This window comes from Chiloscyllium plagiosum, chromosome 2 (assembly GCF_004010195.1).
Source record: "Chiloscyllium plagiosum isolate BGI_BamShark_2017 chromosome 2, ASM401019v2, whole genome shotgun sequence".
In the NCBI taxonomy this organism is placed as follows: Eukaryota; Metazoa; Chordata; class Chondrichthyes; order Orectolobiformes; family Hemiscylliidae; genus Chiloscyllium; species Chiloscyllium plagiosum.
Genome location: NC_057711.1, coordinates 36,113,368 through 36,136,682, shown reverse-complemented (window position 1 = coordinate 36,136,682; position 23,315 = coordinate 36,113,368). Strand labels below are relative to the sequence as shown.

The window sequence follows — 23,315 nt, the reverse complement described above, 5'->3', positions numbered from 1 at the left end:
TGTAAACCTTTTCTGAACCCTCTAAAGTTTCACAACATCTTTCTGATAAGAGGAAGACCAGAATTGCACACAATATTCCAACAGTGGCCTAACCAATGTCCTGTACAGCTGCAACATGACCTCCCAACTCCTCTACTCAATACTCTGACCGATAAAGGAAAGCATACCTAACGCCTTCTTCACTACCCTATCTATCTGCAACTCCACTTTCAAGGAGTTATGAACCTACACTCCAAGGTCTCTTTGTTCAGCAACACTTCCTAGGACCTTACCATTAAATGTGTAAGTCCTGCTAAGATTTGTTTTCCTAAAATGCAACACTTCACATTTATTTGAATTATTGTGCTAATATGACAGCATGAGCTCCCTTGTTAATTTTAGCTTTTGGTATGTGTTGTCCTGTCTTTCAGGATCTATAATATTAATCTTTGTAAATTTCTTGATTGCCAGTACCATCAATGCCATGTAAGAGATTAATAATAAGGAAACCTTGGTCATTTTTTGAAGTTTGCCTTTCACTTGGTTGTCTTTGTACTTCATTGACATGTTTGTGTATGCTTTTAACACTTTCTCCTTACTGACAATGTTACGGTATTGTACCTTGCTAGTCGCCTGTGTATTGCTGTCTGGCTTTGGCTTGGCCTTTAGAACCAGATTTACTGCATGTTTGTGCTCAGTATCCCTTGATGCCACTTGCTTTATAGATCAAGAAAAACTGGACAGGCTTGGTGCAACTAACAGCACCTGTTACAAAGTTTGTTGGTTTGGTGTGTTTTGCTGATGGTAGCAATCATATTGGCTGCATCTAAACCTGTAATTGTTGTTGGCCTGCCATGATGGCTTAACACTTGGATTCATCCTCAAGTGATGCAGTAATAAAGCAGCTCTTTTGCTTCCCTAAATGATTCTTCCCAAAGGCTTTAAATGGTGCAAAAATAATGATTACTTTCATGTGCCGCTCTGACAGGTCCCCTTTAGAAAAGATGTATGCATGCCATTTGCTATAATATCTTCAGGCAAAATGGTCAGACATTTACAGCAGCAAGAAGCCATTAGCCCATTTTGTCTGTATCAGTCAACAAAGGTCTGACTACACAAAGCCCATTTTCCAACTCTTAGTTGATAACCCTGGAGGCTGTGGTAACACAAGTGAGTATCTAAATGCTGCTGTTATGACTCACTGGGGTAGCATACTGGAAATCAAGCCCTGCTATTGACAGTGTCATCACAAAAGCAAAAGCTTTTATAAAGTACTCAAAGTTCTTCAATTTACATGATTTTCAGACCAGATTGATAGAAAACATGGACCAGGTTTCTGTACTTAACAAGGATCACTATTTATTACAAGTAATTAGACTCACATCTAATTAGACTTAGCTTCAGGCACAGTTATAAACCATTAGTATATAATACTGTTAATTAAAACTCTAATGCCCTTATGAACTCTGCCTTGAACACATACAGACAGACATACACAGAGTAAAATAGGCTATGGACAGAGGGGAAAAACTGTAAAGACAGTTCAGTAATCTTTGTTCCCAAATGCAGTTGTTGAGATGATCCTTATAACTCTTCTGCTGGCCAGTACATTTCTTCCTCTGGTATGCTTCCTCTGGTTGGTAAAGAGACACAAGGTGGCCAGTTTATTTGTAAAGGTCTCAGACATATCAGTTAAAACTGATAACTGGTCACTAGCCCATAGACCAATTAACTTTTGTAGCCAGCAAAAGCTGCATCAGTAAACCCTCTCAGCTCCAAATCATCAGCAAATTACACTCCAATTACTGCTTGTTCAAACAATTGTGCACAATACTTACCATTGGTGTGAGGTTACTTGATTTTCAAAACTTTACAATCACCCTTTGAAACACTGGCTTCAAAACAGCATTTTCTCATTTCAGTAACCTTTAAAAAATATAAAATAAAAAAGACACGGTCCTCACACTGCTAAACTGATAAAAGAGTTTCTGACCTTGTGAAAGTTTAAGAATAGTGTGTAAAGGCATATTGTTCTGGTATAGCATTGTTTAGTTCTCAGCAAAAGTCTGATAGCAAAAGAAAATGACAAATGCTGCAAGTTTGAAATAAGAACTGAAAATTTTGGAAACATTCAGCAGACCAGTTGGCACCTGTAAAAGTATAAGATAGATTCTGATATTTCAGGTGTATTTAATTCTTAATTTATAATCTGACTCGGGGTAAGCTCAATGTGTTTGTCTTTTTCTTTCGAAGGTTTTCATTCTAAATTAATAGAATTTCCCTTGTTGATGTCCTCTAAGGGAAAAATGTTGATTAGACAGCAGCTCTTCTGGAATTCGAACCAAATGAGACTTCTAAACTCATTTGTCTTCATGACAATTTCATTTCACATTCGAGGATCTTAGATATTTCATCATAATCTCATAGAAACCCTCCAGTGTGGAAACAGGCCAGTCATCCCATTGATTCCACACCATCCCCTCCAAAGAGCATCCCACCCAGAAATTAGAATCATAAAAGGAGCAGAATCGCAGATCATGAGAAGTGCTACAGGGGCATTGAAATGTCAGGCTGGTCAAGGGACAGGGGTTAAAAGTTTGTAATGTTGACAGAATTGTGAACCTTGACATTCCTTTGTACACAAATGTTGCCAGATCTGATCTAGTAATTTCTGGTTTTGAATAACTTGGGAGTTGGGAACAAGTTAAGAAAAAGACAACTGTTCAGTTTTACCCCAGTTCAGGAGCAGTCTTTTTATTTTCTACAGTCAAAACTCACTGTAAACCTGAAGAAAACAGTTAATCTTACCTGTAACAATTGTTTAAGGGCAGTAGTCGCCAAGAAGATGAATGTTTTTTTTAATGAAATACCTTCCAAACAAATGAAATAAAACTTTACCCTGATTTTCTTTTTTTTAATTTTAGAGATATGCTACAAGGAAACCCTGCTACATGTTTCAGTGAGACTAGGTCTTTATAAATTCTCTCAGTTTTTACTGTGCCAATCTGGTGGTATCCAAGCTACCATTGTGCCCAATGAGGAAGGAGTGATGCCCATAGACTTAGCATTACAGAATGGGATGCATTGCCTCGTTGAATTTTTGAAAGAGTAAGTACCTGATCTTTGTTTTTCATTTTTCATTTTGCTGCATTTATTTTTAACCTGATGACTGCAAATCTGTTTCAATTCTTATAACTGCTCAATTAATTGGATAATAACTTAATTATAGATTGAAGTGGAAGTTATAGGGCCAGAAAAGAATTAGAATTTAAATGACCTTATAAATGGGAAAAATGTTAAATTTTACATATGAATATATAAGTAAATATAGGAAGAGTATTAACTTGAATGATACATTTTACCAATTCAAAGGACGTGTATGCTGGTGAGAATGTTTTGGTCATACTTTAATCTCATTAGTTTAAATATGCTAAATTGCACATCTTAACAATTCCCACACATGAACAAATGATAAAGAGGATGAAAAGAATTAACATTAATATGGCACATTTACACTCGTCCTGACTGAGGAGTACAATACAGTTCTGTTTTAACCAGGATGAAAGTGGAAAGTTGTGTTTTATTATCTGCTTCGAATTCTGTAAAGTATCAGACAGTGTAATTCCATATTTGTGTCATAGGATCATACTGTACAGAAGAGGCCTTTCAGCTCCCTGAGTCTGTACCACCATATGCTTTATTTTTTGTTCGAAATGTATCCATGGAGCATTACTCATCCCTACTTCCCTTTGGCATACGTATTTCAATCATATGGCTGGTGTAATATATATAGCAGTAATTTTGCAGAAGCTGTAGAATTAATGGAAGTTAATTTGACACATAGTAATGTGCAAAATACACTTTGGGATAAACTCAAGGTGATACCAACCAGGAAAATAAAACCTCTGGATTAGTGATTGAGTGAAGCAATGTGCCATAAATATTTGGGGATGAGTAAACCTAGAGTGTTCTTCATAAAAAAAAATCAGTTGACTACAGCAGGTTGGGACAATATTGGCAGTGTGGTTCTTTCAATTTGGAAATAATTTCTAAACTAGTCAGATTGATTAAACTAGTTGTATGCTGTCTGACACAGGAAACTACAGGGAGGTCAGAACCAATTTTTTTGATACAGCAAAGAAAGCCCTCCTGTGACTCACAACATGTTTTTGGAATTAAATAGGTTTTTCATATTAACCAGCTTTGTGAGCTGTGATGTAAAATTGGGAATACTCCCACACATTGTAAGGTTAAAGCAAATTGTAGGGCAATTGGTGGATGATTTGCCTTGTATCTGATCCTGTTCTGTCCAATGTGTGAAATCCTTAGAGATAGTAAAGTTCTTAGACAAATTCGTTAATTTTAAGAAGTTCGATCAGACTGAATGAATGAAAAAGAGAGAGTTGGAGGAAGACCGATTGTCATAGATCTGGAGAAGATTGCACAGACCAGGAGGAGACACCATAAAGAGATTTGAACAGGATAAGAATCTTAACCTTGAGCCATTGCAGGAAATTAAGCATAGAGGGTAATGGCTTATTAGAATTGATACAGGATACAATATGAACAGTTTTCAATGACTTGTAACTCTTTGATGGGTGGATTATAGAAGGCTGGCCAAGATGGCATTGGAATAGTTGAGATTGAAGATGACAAAGCCATTGAAAAAGACTTTAGCAGCAGAGGATTGATGACAGGCAATTTTGTGGAAGTAGAGCTAGCTGATCAGTGCGCAGGAAAGGGTACGAGGTTGAAAGGTCAATTTGTGGTCAGGGAGAGGGTGCAGTACAGGGTAATGATATGATGTTTGTGGTAGGTGCTGAAGACATCATAGATTCAAACAGTACAGAAGAGGCCCTTCAGCCCATTGAGCCTGCACTGACAGAAAACTGTTCTAAATGTTTGTTAATCCCACTTTACAACACTTGGCCTAAAGCTTTGAATATTATTATGTCTTCTCAAAGTTTTTTACTTGCAACTCCTCCAAGACCAGGTGTTGGATAAGCAATAGAGCTGTGAATTGTCAGTGTATATGTGTAAACTGACCACCTATTCGCAGCTAAATGTTGCCAAGAACAGATTTGTAGATGAGGAATAATTTGGGTCAAAGATATATCTTTCAGGAATTCCAGAAATAACAATGTGGAAGTGGGAAATGAAGCCATTTCTGAAATCCTTCTGGTTGCGCAAGTAAAAGTGGAACCAGTTGAGCTCTGCCCTGCTGAGCTGGTTAATGGAGAAGAGCCAATGAACCTGGATGCTTTGGTTAATCTTGTCAAAAACTGCAGAGAAGTTTGAAAGCATAAGGAGGAAATGTGAGAATGTCACCAGACATCACAATACAATATGCAACTTAATTTCTCTCTCAGAAAGCTATGGACACCGGGACAGTTGAAGCTTTCAAGAGTGAAATTGATAGATTGTTTCAGGGTAATGATATCAAGGGTTATGGAGTAAAAACTGATATATGGATGTTGAGCCACACATCAGATGTAATGCAATGAATGGCAGAGCATTCTTGAGGGACCAAATGATCTTGTTCCTAAGGAAAGGTCATTGCTTCATCTCGCTTCCCGTACAACACCCTGGCAGAAATTAGTAATAACATTTCTTAAACAGCTGTCTTTTAGACTAACATGCTAGACTGGGCCTGAGGTAGACAACAAGAGGGGAAAATGTACTTGATCTCATCCTCACCAATCTACCTATCACAGCTACATCTGTCTATAACAGTATTGGATGGGGAGACTACTGCACAGTCCTTGTGGAGACTTCATCTTCACACCAAAGCTGCACCGCGTTGTTTTGTGAGGTCTATTCCCATGCTAAATGGGATAGATTACAAACTGATATACCATCTCAAAGCTGGACATTCATAAAGTGCTATGGGCCTCAGCAGAATTGTAATTGTTCAAAGTCAGTAATCTTATGGCCCTGAATATAGCCCACTCTACTATTACTACCAAGACAGGAGAACAGCATTGGTTCAATGAAGAGTGTGATTAACATACCTAAATATGAGATGTCACCTGGTGAAGCTACTTTAATTCCAAATAGCAAAAACAGCATGCAGCAGACAAAACTAAGTGATGCCACAATCGATGGGTCAGATTGCAGCCCCGAGGTACTGTCACATCTAATTATCCATGGTGGTGAGCAAATAAACAAATATCCCTATTCTCAATAGTGGGGAAGCTTAACATATCAGTGATTAGGCAAAGCTAAAATATCTCTTGGCCTCCTACTGAGGTGCCCATCATTACAGATGCCAGCCACAGCCACATGATAAAGAAATGATCAACTTAGTTGGCTGGAAGCTGGTTTGTGATACAGAATGATGTCCAGAGTATGGGTCAAATTCCTGTATCAGCATGAAGACCATTGTCTTCTCAGCCTCAAACCTGGCTGCGAGATAAATAGGAGGAGTGAGGGGCTGCGGGGAAGGTAGTTGGGAATGTAATAGGTACATGAAGGTGTGGGGTGATGGTGCTAGGTCACACAGGAGGGTGGAGTGGATAGGTGGAAAGGAAGATGGATAGGTAAGACAGTTAAAGAGGGTGGTGCCAAATTGGAGGGTTGTATCTGGGATGAGGTGTGGGGAGTGGAGATGAGGAAACTGGTGAAATTGAAGTTGATGCCATGTGGTTGGAGGGTACCAAGGTGGAAGATGTGGTGTTCTTCCTCCATGTGTTGGGTGGCTAGGATTTGGCAGTGGAGGAGGCCTAGGACTTGCATGTCCTTGGCGGAGTGGGAAGGGAGTTGAAATGGTCAGCCACAGGACAGTGGGGCTGTTTGGTATGTGTCCTAGAGATGTTCTCTGAAACGTTCAGCAAGTTGGTGTCCTGTCTCCCCAATGTAGAGGAGCCCTACCTGTCCATCTTCCTTCCCACCTATCCACTCCACCCTCCGCTCTGACCTATCAACATCACCCCACCTGAATCTACCTATCGCCATCCAAGCTACCTTTCCCCCAGCCACACACCCCCCTCCTATTTCTCTCTCAGCTCCCTCCATTCTCAGCTCCCCCCCGCCCCCAACATTTCTAATGAAAGGCTTATACCCAAAACATTAGCTGTCCTGCTCCTCGGATGCTACCTGACCAGCTGTACTTTTCCAGTGCCACACTTTTCGACTTTGCTTTTACATGTCCTGTTTTATCACAATGAAAATATACTAGAATTCTAACATCAGTTCTATTCTTTGAACTGTCCTTTTTTTCTTGATTGGAACAGCTTCTGCCTTCTCTTTTAAGCCACATTCCTGCCTGTTCTTCCAGCTACCATTGTTGATGGTGCTATCAAGTGGCACTTACTTACAATAACCTGCTCTCAGTTTGGATTACTCCAGGACCACTCAGCTCCTGACCTATTACAGCTTTGTTGTGGGGAAAATCACCATCCTCGGAATCAGAGTCGGGGTTCAACAACAGAGTTCATTATCCAAGGAAATACCGGAGCTCTGGGGAGAGAAAGACACCAACAGCGCAGTGGTCAGCTGGGTGTCCTCACTCAACCTGGAGCACATGTCAAGCCACTTTTATACATTTTGTAATATAATAGGTCAGTGATGAGGTTATTGTCTTTGTAACATAGTTTGTTTATTGTCAGCATTGCAGAATTGTTGATAGTTTCGGTACAGTCATTGTCAGTTTCAGTGCAGACTTTGTCAATTTCAGTGTCTATGTGCAAGTCCATTGCTGTAGTAATGGGCGTTAATCGCTCTTCCTGAGGATGATTACTGCAGTCCTGGCTATTAGCACTTTGTATTGGATTTGTATCAAGCTGTTAGCATTTCTATCAAAGGTGTTGGCTGTATCCAGACACTTCAGCGGGCAGTATACGTTACTCATTTGTATTCTCTCCCTCACCTGCCTTAACCTAATCAACTAGGTTGTGAGTGCATTGTGCTGGCATTCTGGTTGCTCCAGTCAGTATCTGTGTTTGCTCTGCTGTCTGTCTCCATATAGTGGTCCGGCGGCCATCTTATGTGTCAAGTGGCCAACCTATGGCTCAGCAGCCATCTTGTGAGTCCGTGTGCCGAATGTCACCCTGCCCCATGCCACCTCCCATGTCACTCCCCCCTTTGCAGTCAAGGAGGTGACTTTGGAGAACTCCCGCAGACTACCCAATTTACGTGCAGAAGTAGGTCATCTCTAGGGGCTCCTCCTTCCAAGGGGTACTGTGACATGCCAGTTTCTTGGGAGCTCTTCCATGGTGACACTCGCTGCTGGCACGGTTATCGTCAGTAGTGCCTCACAGCAGAGCTTTAAATGCCCAAGGCCCACATAGCATGCCAGCACGAGTACAATGAGGAGAACTATCCCATGTGCCAGATAGGGTCCCCAAGATTTACCTATCAACCAATTTAGCCAGATGTCTATGATTGTGGCTCCCTGTTGAAAATCATCTAGCTGGTCATGGATATTCTTGATGGCTTCTGTAATGTCATAAGAGATATCAATAATGTGGGTGATACAAATGTCATCAATAATTGTACAAACTCCCCCTTGCTGTGCTAATTGATAATCTACCGCCTAATGTGTCTGCTGTGTGTAGAGTCTGAGTTCAGCCAACTCTGTGTTAATTGCTTCCAGAGCTTTTGAGGTATTATTGCCTAAGATTGTCAAGCCACATACAAGGTAATTTTGTTTTTTTTTAACAACCCCTGCTGTGCATTTCCCAAAGATAGAGACCCCAAGAATCCATATCCCAATGATGACCCCAACATGGTAGGGATCTGCCAGTCAACACGGAACTCCTAGCTGATGGAGCGGGCCACTATACTTCTCCGGACATGTCCCCTGCTGGGGCATGGTACAGTAAGGGGTGCAATTGTCCCTACCGCGAACAGGTTTTGGAGGTCTGGGGTTTTGTCGTGTAAGTTGCTTTAAGTAGAAAAACAAATCCCTTTGCTGCTCGGTAACATACATTGTCCTGATCTTCCATCTGTCTGTCCACCCATGTCTCCCCGATCCCCTAGGTGCCCCCCCCCAAGCTGTGTCAAATGGGTATGTCCCCTGACAAGGGTGCCATTGCACTGACCACATATGAATTGTCTGCCCGCGTCATATTTAAGCATGCCTGCTCACTGCAGGTGCAGATAAACTGTTCCCTGGTGACTGTACAATGCTGATAAGTGCACTGTGTCTGGATGCATGAGTCATTTTTGGGAACCAGGGCATAAACGCATCCCCATCCCTGTCCTGTGAAACAAAATGGTTAATTACCTGGTTTTAAATGGGCTATTTGCCGTTTTGTTAATGGCTTCTTGTTCCAGGGCTTTTTGAGCTGTTCAATCCGCTGCCTGGTGTCCTTTGAATTGTCACCAACCTGGCCTGTCTTTTGTTGGCTCCTTTTGATGGGCTTTTATTTTTATTACTGCAGCCTCTTTTGGCTGTTCACTGGTACGAAATAGTGCCTGAATTCTTAATTGGTGTCTGAAAGGAGCTCCCCCTGCAGTGGTGAACCCTCTACCACCCCATGCCACCATGTAGCCGTGGACTACACCGAAGGCATATTGACTGTCGGTATATACGTTCACGGTTCTTCCTTTAGCTAGTTCCAGTGCTGCTACCTGTGCAGACTGATTTCCACCAATCCTTCCAGACATAACTATTTCTAACTTAATCATTTATCACAGCCCATCCTGTTTGTGGCGACACTGCTACATATTTTTGTGACCCATCCACGAAGAGGGTCTCCTTGGCTGTGTCTAGGAGGGTATCTTTTACTCTCCCCCATCATCATCCCCATCTATATCCCCACAGTTGTGTGGTTCCCCTGTGTCTAGAATTACTACGGACTGACTTAGGGGTAAAAAAATTGTCTCCCACTTAGCCCTTTGCATATTGGAGACGGCCCTCAGTTTCCTTGTGTTTAGCATCTCTACTGGGGTGTGTTTAGTGTGGAAGATGACATTCCCTGTCATTACTATGGGCTCACTAACCCTAACGAGAGTGCGGTACTGCAGATGCTAGAGATTAGAGTCAAGATTAGAGTAGTGCGGGAAGAGCATGGCAGGTCAGGCAGCATCTAAGGAGCAGGAAAGGCCCTTCATCAGGAGGTGCTATGCATCTGGGCAACCCGGTTTCTACTGGCCCTAGCTGAAAAATGTGTTGCTAGAAAAGCGCAGCAGGTCAGGCAGCATCCAAGGAACAGGAGAATCAACGTTTCGGGCATAAACACTTCTTCAGGCTTCTTCGTACTTATGCCCAAAACATCGATTCTCCTGTTCCTTGGATGCTGCCTGACCTGCTGCGCTTTTCCAGCAACACATTCTTCAGCTCTGATCTCCAGCATCTGCAGTCCTCACTTTCTACTGGCCCTAGTTGAGTAATACCCTATGAGCTTCTCCTGCTACTGTGGTCTTGGGTGACCACTGCGGAGTAAACTTCTCCTTCATTATTATAGTGGATGTGAAAATCTTTGTTGGGATCTGGCAGCCCTAACCCAGGGGCCGATATGAGTCGGATTTTAAGCTGACTGTATGCCTTCTCCTGTTCTGGCCCCCAGGTTACAGGTTCCAAGGTGGGCTTGCCTCCTTTAGGTTAGATTAGGTTAGATTCCCTACAGTGTGGAAACAGGCCCTTCGGCCCAACAGGTCCACATCAACCCTCCGAAGAGTAACCCACCCAGTCCCATTTCCCTCCGACTCATGCACCTAACACTACAGGCAATTTATCATGGCCAATTCACCTGATCTGTGCATCTTTGGACTGTGGGAGGAAACCGGAGCACCCGAAGGAAACCCATGCAGACACTGGGAGTATGTGCAAACTCCACACAGACAATCACCCGAGTTTGGAATCGAACGTGGGTGCCTGGTGCTGTGAGGTGGCAGTGCTAACCACTGAGCCACCGTGCCTCCCCCTTTAATTAATCTCTGGATCAGTTCAGCCAATTTTGCCAACTCGAGTATAAAGCTCCGACTGTAGTTGATCTTTCTGACTCCCCTGACAATGGTAGGTCGTGGCATCAGTTGGAGTGCCTTCTTGCGGTTGTTGGGCATTTCTTTGAGTCCATGGGATAAAAGGTGCCCCATGTATAAGACTTGGGTTTTGCCAATTTGTGCCTTAGTGGGGCTAAATTTTAATCCTGCGGTTGCCAATTCCGGTAGTACTAGACATAAAGCTTCCTGGTGTCCTGACCCAGACTCTGAGGCAATTAGGATATCATCTGCATATTGGAGGGCAGTGCTACCCTCTGGTAAACCTACTCTCTTCAAAATTTTGCTCATCACCCTGTGAAAAACAGTGGGGCTGTTGTGGAACCCTTGTGGCAGGCAAGTCCACGTGTACTGCCTGTTCCTTACTGTAAAAGCAAATTTATTCTGGGATTCAGGGTGTAATAGGTGAGACCAGAACCCGTTGGCTATGTCTAAAACAGTAAAGATCTTGTGTTTGGGGGCCAAGCCGTTTAAAATGTTGGAGGGGTCAGCACAATGGGATGCAATTTGGGGGTGACAATCAATGGTGAGCCTGTAGTTCCCATCTTTTATTACTGTCCACATTGCGGGGTTAGTTGTACTTGTGTTTTTTTTCAGGATTCCTTGTTTCACTAGTCCTTTCACTATCTCCACAACTGCTTTTTCTGCTTCTGGTTTTATTGGGTATTGCCGGTGGGGCTTATGCTCTGGTCCGGGAACCTTTATCGGGTCTCTGTTAACTAGACCTGTATCTAACTTTGTTTTTGCCCATGCTCCGGGCGGGGGCGTAGTTGGCTCCAAAGCCCCCCTTTTCGAGGTTCCAGTCCCTACTGGTGGCTGGAGCACTTTAATAGCTTCAAGGTGACGTAAGTTTCCCAATCTCGGTCCTTCGACCGTCCTGTCTGGGCCAAATCAATTTCCCTTTCGCACAATTGATTAGAACATTATATTCTCTCATGAGGTCATTGCCCATTATTGTGCCCTCATTATTTTGGCATACATAGAATTTCATGGGATATATATTGTTTATTTCTGCGAGGGTAGTTTCGCTTTGGTAAGCTGATGTTTTATCCCTTCCTATTCCAGTTAAGTGAATCATTTTATTTGTGTGGGGTAAGAGCACGTTTGTGATAGATACAGCCACTCCTGTGTCTACTAGCATTTCACATTTCCTTCCTCCTATTGCTGCGGGCACGTAAATGTGCCTCTCTCCCTTACCCTCACCAATGGGGCAGATGGTTGTCAGCTCTACTGACCTTGGGACTCCCGCGGTTCTGCGGTGTTCCGGGTGGTGTTTGGGGGTGCCCATGCTTTTCCCAGCACACTGCTTCTATGTGTCCTATTCTTTTGTAGTGGCTGCAGTATTTTACATTGTTCCCTGATCTATTCCCTGCTTGTGGGACCCTACATTCTCTAGAAAAGTGTCCCCGCCAGCCACTGTTGTGGCAGGATAGTTTTATTTTGGTCTCGCCTACATTCTGGTAGGCTGCTTTGTCAGGTCTTGCCTTTATTGCAGGAGCTTCTGCCTCTTGCATCATGCTAGCCCACTCAATGAGATCATCATAATCCTGGGACATTATTACTTCCATTTTCATGATGGTTTGGTGGATGCTAGGGAGCCCATCTCAAACAGCTTGGATGAATGCCTTGTCCCCCTGGTCTGGGTTCACTTGCCTTGAGCATTCCTGATAGACCCTAAATAATCATTCCCCATAATCAGAGGCTCCTTCCCCTTTAAGTTGCTTAGTAGTCATGATCTTGCTCCAGTTCGTGGGAGCATTTCCGAGCACCATCTGGATTTTTTCTTTAAAGTCGGTGAAGTGGGCCTGCTAGGCATCTATCTCAGCTGTAAGGGCAACGGCATGTGTCCACCATCCTCCCCTAAAGTCTTGGGCTGCTGTGGCATCATGTCCACCATCCCCATAATCAGAGGCTCCTTCCCCTTTAAGTTGCTTAGTAGTCATGATCTTGCTCCAGTTCGTGGGAGCATTTCCGAGCACCATCTGGATTTTTTCTTTAAAATCGGTGAAGTGGGCCTGCTAGGCATCTATCTCAGCTGTAAGGGCAACGACATGTGTCCACCATCCTCCCCTAAAGTCTCGGGCTGCTGTGGCATCATGTCCACCAGTTACCTGCCTCCACTTGTCCACTGGGCAAGCTGCCTGGAACAGCTGGTATATGTTCCTTAGGTGTAGTTGGTGCCCTACCCATACACTACCCAGCTCTGGCCAACACCTGGTGTTTGCATTCCGGGGCTGTAATTTACCCAGGGAGGCCATAATCTGCTGCTTCTCCCCTGGGGTGAAGGGTTTATAATTTGCTTTGGGTTGTAAGTCTGTTCCTCCTCCAGTAACTAGCGCTAAGTTATACTCTTGCACGGTTTGTCCAACAGAGGGAGCAGTTGGTCCCTACTGGATGGCCTCATAAGAAGGAAGCAAATCCATGTCTGAATTTTTGTGCACCCTTCTCAGTTCCTGCTCCAACTCTTGTATTCTGTCCTCCAGCTCTTTACCTTGTTCCTGATCTGTTTTCCATCTACTCGTGAAAGCACTCAATTGTTTAATTCGGCCTGCTAATTGGTGCTAACATTACCCCTATCTTTTTGGCGTTATTCCGTTTCTGCTTATCTATCCAGTCTCTCTGTTGTGCTAATGTCTGGGATAGATACTAACCACTTTTCTTCATTTTCTCTGTCAATCCTTGTCTGTCTGCCTTGTACATCTCAATAAGGGAACCTGCAATATCCCCCTTAAAACTTTGATCTGCCATTTAGCAGATTGTGTATCCCCAGATACCACCAACAGTAAAGTGTTCCTAACCAGTGGAGACTTCTCTAACCCCGACCAATAATACTGTCCCAGACTGCCGTAGCAGCCTCCTAGGAAGGTGTGCTCTCTACTGGTGGGATTTCTCTACCTTCCTGACCCCCACTACTAGTTGGTAATTACCAGTTGGCTGGGAATGCTGGCTCAATAAGGTGTGCTCTCTACCAGGACTCCTCTACCCTCCCAGCCACCTCCACTGACCCAACACTCCCGATAGGCCCAGAAACCTACCTCTAGCCCGGTGTGCTCTCTACCAGTGGGACTCTTTACCCTCCCAACCACTGCTAATATTCAAGCTCTGTCGTTCTATTACGGACTGACAGGGTATCACGGTTACTCACAGAGTCCACGCACCCCGCCTTGATAACGTGTGCTCCACTGAGGTTTGGCTCTTGGTCAGAGCGATCAGCTCCTCCTCCTCACCACATTGGAAATTACAAGTAAAAACTGCACCCAGCGTTTAAGCTAAACTCTAACTGGACTCAGCGTTGTTTGCCCCTACAGAGTTCAGTTGCCTGACTTTGCCACTTGTGCTTCACAATTCTAGTGCCCTTGTCGCCTCAATTCCCACTTCAAATCCCAATGCCCGCGTGCGGAGGCTACCTCTCTGAACAATCGATTTAGGGCAGGGTCTTTGAGACAGGCAGTACCTTGTCCTCTGGCTGTTTCAGCACAAGCAGCAAATTCTTACAACAGTTAATACAGTTACCACTTATTCTCCACAGACATGCACCTAAATTTTTTAACTCAGTAGTGTAGCGAGTTGGACATTACAATCAGTATACCTTTTAAACTGTGTCCTTGGCCCAGTCTGACTCTTCCCGTTTGCAGGTGCAAATTGGTTCTCACCCCTGCTCCCCGATTGTGGCCTTTGACAAGGGCACCAGTAATAAGAGCTCTGCTCGCAGCACCAATTGTTATGGGGAAAATCACCAGCCTCGGACTCAGAGTCGGGGTTCAACAACAGAATTCATTGTACAAGGAAATACTGGAGCTGCGGAGAGAGAAAGACACCAACAGCACAGTGGTCAGCTGCGTGTCCTCTCTCAACCCAGAGCACATCTCAAGATATTTTTATGCATTTTGTAATATAATAGGTCATAGTTTGTTTATTGTAAACATTGCAGAATTGTTGATAGTTTCGGTGCAGTCATTGTCAGTTCCAATGCAGCCTTTGTAAATTTCAGCGTGGTTGTTGTCAGTTTCAATGTCTGCACAGAAGTCCATTGCTGTAGTAATGGGTGCTAATTGCTCTTCCTGAGAAGGACGATTATTGCAGCTCTGGCTATTAGCACTTTGTATTGGGTTCGTATCAAACTGTTAGCCTTTCTATCAAAGGTGTTGGCTGGACCCAGACGCTTTTGCAGACAGTATATGCTACTCATGTGTATTCTCCGCCTCACCCGCCTTAAACTAGTCATCTAGGTTGTGAGTGCATCGTGATGGTATTCTGGTGCCCAAGGCTGTGTCTGTGTTTGCTTTGCTGTCTTTCTCCATATTGTGGTCTGGTGGCCATCTTGTGTGTCAAGTGGCCAACATATGGTTCAGTGACCATCTTGTATGTCTGTGTGCCTAGTGTCACTCTGCCATGTGCCATCTCCCAATTCAGCTTCAGTCCAAAAATGGACAAATGAGTTGAATTCAAGTGAGGAAGTGAGGGCTAATTACTTAGGTAGCATTTCACTAAGCGTCGCACAAAAGAGCCCTCACAAAACCAGAATCAATAATAATCGAGGGAAAACTCTCTGCTCTTTGGAATCATAATTAGCATAAAGGAAAGTGGTTGTTGTTGTTGAAGGTGATTCATATGAGTCTCAGGACATCACCACAGCAGTTCCCCAAGTAGTGTTCTCGGTTCAAGCATTTACTTCACCAATGAATGTCCCCGCATCACAAGGTCAGAAGTGGGGATAATTGCAGATGGCTGTACAATGTCCAGGTTCAACATTCTTCATGACATCACATACTTCATATTCTGTGTCTAAATGCAACAAGACCTGGACAGCATTCAGCCTTGGTCTGATAAATGGCAATTATCATTCGCATCACACAAGTGCCAGGCAATGACCTTAACAAGAAAGAATCTACAATTTCCCCATGACATTAAATGGCAATAACTTCACTGAATACCCAGCCACCAACATCCTGCGGTTGGCATTGAATAGAAGCTGAACTGGACCAGCCATAGAAATACTGTGATGAGCCATATAAACAAATGAGCAGGTCAATTCGACTGCAAAAAATTCACTTCCTGATCCCTCATCCCTATCCACTATTGTGAAGGCACAAGTTAGGAGCGTGATGAATGAATATTTTCAGACAGCTCCAACAGCTCTAAAAAGCTTATACCATTCAAAATAAAGTAGTATACTTGATGGGCACCCCATTTGACACCTTCAAGGTTCACTCTCTGTACCAGTGTTGCACACTACGGTATTATCTACAAGATGCAGTGCAACAACTCACCAAGACTCCTTCAAAAGTACGTTGCAAACCCATGACTTTTACCACATGGGAACACCACCACACTGCAGGTCACTGACCATCCTGATGTGGAGCTATACCCTTCAGAACCTTCAGTGTTGCTACGTCAAAATCATGGAAAATCGCTCCCTAACAGCACTGTGATTGTACGTACATAAAATTAACTGCATTGGTTTCAGAAGTCAGCTCACCATCATCTCCTCCAAATCATTTGGGGATAGCAATAAATGCTGGCCTATCCAGTGATGCCTACATCTTGAGAATGAATAATAAAAATACTTCTCAGCACCAAAAATGATATTAAATACATAAATGGATGAAACAAAAATGATCATTTCTCGATTATAACGTGCTGTATTTATGCAAAGCTTTGTAGATATCAACCTTGACTTAGCAAGAAGTAACAAAAAGGATTGATGACAGCAGAACAGTAGACATGATGTATATGGACTTTGGTAAGGCCTTCGACAAGTTCCCCATGGGAGACTAGTTGGCAAGGTTAGATCTCATGGAATACAAGGAGAACTAGCCACTTGGATACAGAACTGGCTCAAAGGTAGAAGACAGAGGGTGGTGGTAGAGGGGTGTTTTTCTGACTGGAGGCCTGTGACCAGTGGTGTGCAACAATGGTTGGTGCTGGGTCCACTGCTTTTCATCATTTATATAAATGATTTGGATGTGATCGTAGGAATTTTAATTAGTAAGTTTGCCAATGACACCAAGATTGGAGGTGGAGTGAAAGCGAAGAAAGTTACCTCAGAGTACAATGATAACGTGATCAGATGGGCCAATGGTTAGGAGTGCAGGTGGAGTTTAATTTAGATAAATGTGATGCCATGCAATTTGGAAAGGCAAATCAGAGCAGGATTTATACACTTAATGGTAAGGTCCTTGGGAGTGTTGCTGAACAAAGAGACCTCGGAATGCAGCATCATAGTTCCTTGAAAGTAGCGTCGCAGGTAGATAGGATAGTGAAGAAGGCATTTGGTATACTTTCCCTTATTGGTCAGAGCATTGAGTATAGGAGTTGGGAGGTCATGCTGTGGATGTACAGGACATTGGTTAGGCCACTTTTGGGATATTGTGTGCAATTCTGGTCTCCTTCCTATTGGAAGGATGTTGTGGAAGTTGAAAGGGTTTAGAAAAGATTTATATGGATGTTGCCAGGGTTGGAGGATTTGAAGCTGAATAGGCTGGGGCTGTTTTCCCTGGAGCACTGGAGGCTGAGAAGTTACCTTATCGAGGTTTATAAAATCAAGAGGGGCATGGATGGGATAAATAGACAATGTCTTTTTCCTGGTATGGGAAAGTCCAGAACCAGAGGGCATAGGTTTAGGATGAGAGGGGAAAGATATAGAAGTGACCTAAGGGCAACATTTTCATGCAGAGGGTGGTGTGTGTATGGAAGGAGCTACCAGAGGAAGCGGTGGAGGCTGGTACAATTACAACATTTAAAAGGCATCTGGATGGATATATGAATAGAAAGGGTTTTGAGGGATATTGGCCAAGTGCTGGCAAACTTGACTGGATTGGGCTGGGATGTTTGGTTGGCATAGATGAGTTGGACCGAAGGTACTGTTTCCGTGCTGGATACCTTTCATGATTCTATGAGTAGTACTCTTAGTAACCCGGGGACTAGACTATATAATGTCATCTGACACATTTAAATCATCTTAAACTGAGTTGTCTGCTGCTTTGTGTTGGTGTGATGTGTAAATTTATAGTGAAGAAGAAATGAGTCCTCCATTATATTATCCAACATGTATTTCTTAATGAATATTACAAAAACAAAACCAGGTTGTTATTACCTCCTTTGTATTGTGAGACCATACTTTGCACAAGTTGCCTGCTATGTTTTCCCACATTATACCTGTGACAACATCTCAAACTGACTTTGTTGACTGTGAAGCTAGATAAGATAGAAGCAGGGAAGTTGTTTCTACTGGTGGGTGAAACTCGAACTGGGGGCATATCCTCAAAATAAGGGGGAGTAGATTTAGGACTGAGTTGAAAAGGAACTTCTTTTTGCAAAGGGCTGTGAATCTGTAGAATTCCCTGCACAATGGCCCCATGGCTACCTCATGGAATGTTTTTTAAAGCAAAGATTGATTTTTGAACAGTAAAGGAACTAAGAATTATGGTGAGTGGATGCATAAGTGGAGCTGAGTCTACAAAATGATCAGCCATGACCTTATTGAATGGTGGAGCAGACTCTAGGGGCCAAATGACCTACTCTTGCTCCTATTTCTTATGTTCTTAAGCTATTTGAGAGTTTGTAAAACACATGATATAAAGCAACTTTCATTTGTGACTTATTGTTTTAAATTGTTCAAGATAAGTATCATTAATGTTTCAGAGCTGTTGCAAAGAAGAGTATATTGAAACATGTTTTGGTCCTCTTTTTCACTTTCTTAGTATTGAGAATTCCCGAGTCACACCATCAGTTGGAATCTCAAAGATGTATGGTGACAGCCACAAACTACAGAAGCGCGGAAGTGGACCAAACACTTTTATACTGACTGTGGATAACAAGATAAGGCATTCACTGGAGTCAGATATTCTGCTTCTGCGGGGATATATACATGATGCTAACTTGGAGAATATGGTAAGATGAAAAAAATCTTGCTGCAATTAAATCTGTTACCAATATAAAAGAGTGCATAACTGTTGTGGTGTATCCTGAATAGTGCTAGACATACACAAGTACTGCTCGGTGTAAGATTGGATTTCTGGATTTAGAGAGCAAAGCATAGGTTAACGTTCAGACATATTGGAGATCAGCTTGCTGTCATTTTGTTTTGAACAGCCCAGACACGATGCTATTTCTATTTTTAAAATAGCCCAGAATTACGTATTAAGAATAAAAATATCTGTTCAATTGATTCAATTATACAGTATAGAAGGAGATCATGAGTTGACAGCATAATGAGTATTGTTTGTAATACTTCATTGATCTGATTGATTTCTAACTTGGTTCACAGAGCTTATTGCAGTCTCTCACTGCTTGATTCCATTTTTATCTGCTACAAGTAAACAAATGGGATAACAATAAATTTTCCATTGACTTCCACAATGATTACTTTTGTGTTCTGCAGTTTTTGGATTAAATTATGGTTGGTTAGTATTGTTTAATATCTACTCATTATTGCAATGCATGAGAAATGAATGAAGAAGCATACTTCTTGAGATAAATGTTGCTTGTATCAATTTTAGCAAAGCACCACATCAGGTTAAACCAAGTGAAAGAGTGGTTAAATTTGAGCTAAAGTACTTTAGCAGTGTTCCCAGTGCATTATCTATTATTTACAATTACAACTGCACCACTGCCTCTCTCTCCATCTCTCTCTCTCTCACCTCAAAGAGACAGAGGCCTCATGAATACAGAAAATTGGAGCTCTCTGATGCATTTAACCATATTAACCAAAAGATGAAAATGTGTTGCTGGAAAAGCGCAGAAGGTCAGGCAGCATCCAAGGAACAAGAGAATCGACGTTTCGGGCATAAGCCCTTCTTCAGGAATCCTGTTCCTTGTATGCTGCCTGACCTGCTGCGCTTTTCCAACAACACATTTTCAGCTCTGATCTCCAGCATCTGCAGTCCTCACTTTCTCCCCATATTAACCAAAAGGTCATGCAATCTGTCTGGTGCTGGACAAGCTAGTAAAACCTGGTGGGATTGGTCACTTGGAGCCACTCAAACTCTATGTAAAATTGCATTCAGCTGTAAACATTTGGATCATGTTTTCTGTGTGCTTTTTGCTGTTTGGATTGCCAGAAGAGTTTCCAGATTTTGGCTCACTTCCTTCTGATATTCTCACTTGGTTATCTTCAGTAACCGTCATCTGCTTATAATGGTTGCTGTTATTGTTTGCTCTATTTGGAAGGTGATGACAAAGGCAGCATCAGCCTGAGCAATGAGCATCAGCAATTGCTGGACCTGTTAGAGGGCAGCAGGTAAGCTGGGCTAGTTTTGGAATCCAAACCCAGTACATGGGATGTGGAGACCACAAATCAGTTTCTTGGATCTATTTGAAGGGAAGTTCGCAAGCAGTTTGCATTCATCTAGTCACGTCTGCATTTCCTGCAAAAACTTCTTCTGCTTTCAATGTTAATTTTTCTTTGTTATTGGGCTGTTACAGTCATATCTCCTATTATATGGTACACACGTAGTTTAACCAGGCCATCAGTGTCCTGTTACTGGGGCTGATAAGTTTAACCTCTTCTCCACTGATTTTGATAATCGACTGCAAAGAACACAAAACAAAACATGCTGGAAATCACAGCGGGTCACATAGCATCCATGCAGAGAGAGCAAACTAATGTTTCGAGTCTAGATGACTCTTCATCACAGCTAAAGTGAAGTGTGAGGGGGCAGCCTTTATGCAGTGGGGGCGGTGGTACAGATTAAGTGATCGGAGTATGAAAATGGCAGAACAATGGTGTGTCTAACTGCCAGGCAGGAAAGAATACACAGTCCCACTGGATTAGGGGGAGGGGAGAGAGGACATGGTAACAGACAATGTAACAAGTCAAGCTACAAGAAAGGGAAGGAGTGGGAATGGGTTCATGTTTAAAGGTGTTGAATTCAATATTGAGCCCAGAAGATTGTAAAGTGACTAGTCTGAAGATGAGATGTTGTTCCTCCAGTTTGTGCTGTAATTCACTGGAGCTTTGCAGCATGCCGAGGACAGAAAGCTGTCATTTGCTAATGGTGTATTTAAAGGCGTTTATGCTGATATAAACATGGCATTTATACACATGCCAGAGGAACATCTTTTTAGTAAGGGAGTGTGCAAAGGAACCATGCAGGAATGGACAAAATGTTCATAATTTACAGTTTAGCTGATCTGCCAAAATTTTATCACTTGCAGTAGAGTGAGCTGTCCAAGCCAAGAAGTTGTTGACAACAATTGGAGGATATAGTCCAAACCAGTTCATTTTTGGTAGGAATCCTAAAGTTCTATCAGTAATAAGTGATTAGTCCCATCTTGGGTAGGGAGCTACGTTTTTGGAACTTTTGACCATATTACATTGCAGGCTGAAAAGCTGAAACCTCAAAGAATCCTGTGAGTCTTAAGATGAAATGTAACATCTTTGGAAACCAGTTTCAGTCCAAGATAGATAACTTATTATGAGGACCTAGGGCAGGTTCATGGAAGAATAAAAATTGTACAACATGGGAATGAGACTGTTCATGTACATTCTTTAAGGTTGCGTGGTGTAGGTCACACGTTTGTAGATTCTAAAGGAATTATAGTAAGTAACAAGAGGTAAGGTACCTTTCATACCCAAAAAGAACAGAAGACTAGTGAAAATTATTTCATCTTAGTGATATTGGTGTTTTCTTAGTAAAAATATTGGAATAAGGAGATTCAAGATGGCGGCGACCCAGCAAGTCTGAGTCTATAGTGCTCCTCTCAAGACTTGGGCAAAGTGGGCCACCCGTCTCCACCACACTTACCAAATCATTTAAAATAGTTTTTACTTAATGTAATTAGTTGCTCAGTACTGAATTTAAACAATCTAATCTCCTGTAAAAATGACTAAAGGGAAGGGAGCCCGCAGTTCTCAGCAGGCAGGAGCCCCTCCCCCACCCTCTCCAGCTGCAGCAGACGCATCCGCAGCCACTCCGGGGGACTTACCTACAGTGGCGAGTCTAGTGGAAATAATTTCCAAACTTGGCGCGAAGATTGACGCCTTCATCGAAGAGTCCCAGAGCAGATGGAATTCACTCTCGACCGCGCTACAAAAGCACGACCGAGACATCAAGAAAATCGAGCGCCGGGTCAGAGGGGCGGAGCTAAGAGCTGCGACCTCCGACACTATAGCAGAATCGGCTGTGGATCGGGTCCGGACTCTCGAACAGCGAGTCCGGACCTTAGAGAATCACGTCGACAACCTCGATTCTCAAGGTCGTTGAAAAAATATTCGTTTGCTGGGCCTTCCTGAATGGGAAGAGAAAGGCCAGCTTACAGCGTTCCTCGAGCAGTGGCTTCCACAGCTGTTAAATCTAGAGGCTGGATCAGGCCTGGTAAGGGTGGAATGGGCCTACTGGGTTGCAATGCGCGGGCCTGGCTCAAACCAGCGCCCCACCCGGTCCTATTCCGGCTGCAGAGCTACAAGGAAGGGCAGATACTCTTAGAAGCTTCCAGAAATCTTGGGAAAGATCCCCAAGCCATGATTTATAAAGGATCCAAGATTAAGTTATTCCACGACTTTTCCCCAGGTCTGGTCTGAAAGAGGAATGCGTTTGACGAAGCGTAGAAGCATTTAAGGGACTTAAATATTCAGTACTCCTTGCGCTACTCAGCAACGCTACGCTTTAACCATGAAGGGTCCGTGTACAACTTTGGATCGCCGGAAAAGGCCAAGGAATTTTTGGGCTCTCTTAGATAAATTGTAAGAGTTAATTGGTGTTGTTTTGCCCTCCCTCCACCCCAGTTTACACCCCCTTTTTTAATTATTAATCCCTTTCATTAACTTACTGTTTAATATTATCTCCAGGGGGTAGGGAGAGGGTTTATTTATTTGTTCTCTACTTAGCGATTTTCTCTCCCCCTCTCTTTTTTTATATATATAGGCTGGGGGGTCTAATTAATGTAGATGGGGGGAGGTGGTTACCTTATCCTATTTTATCTCTGTCTTTAGGAGCGGGATTGTTTTCCCCTGTTACTTTGTATTACTATATTTAATTATTACTTGTGGAGACTGTAATTTTATAATTATATATGTTCATACATGGTATTAACATTATCAAATATATCCAGGTTATGGTGTGGGTGGGGGGGAGGGGTAGGGTGCTCACTGTTAACTCTAGCTCTGTAGTACATTTGAATTTTCTTTATTCTATCGTGGGGTGCCTGGGTCAAGGGTGGGGCATTGGTTGGGAGAGAATATGATGGGCTTTTGGAAAGGAAGTGATGCCCCTGGGAACAAGGGGGGAAAATCTCCGTTTAAATACGTTTTTTTAAATTTAGAAATAGTTTTTATTATATTGATCTGATTGTATTAAAGAGCCTTTATTTTTGGGAATTTTATATGCTCTATGCTCGGGATGTTATGGATAGGGTTTTTTCTCCCGTGGGGTCTCGGACTTGCCCAGTGA

General features: G+C 42.8%; 1 protein-coding gene across 1 annotated transcript in view; it reads left to right on the top strand.

Moving 5' to 3' along the window:
- Positions 1-23,315, top strand: part of arhgef28a (Rho guanine nucleotide exchange factor (GEF) 28a) — a 479,393-nt gene that overhangs the window by 122,833 nt on the left and 333,245 nt on the right. The window contains exons 6-7 of the mRNA XM_043707577.1: positions 2,904-3,087; positions 18,627-18,816. Coding sequence (XP_043563512.1) covers positions 2,904-3,087; positions 18,627-18,816 — 374 coding nt within the window. The remainder of the gene's footprint in view (positions 1-2,903; positions 3,088-18,626; positions 18,817-23,315) is intronic.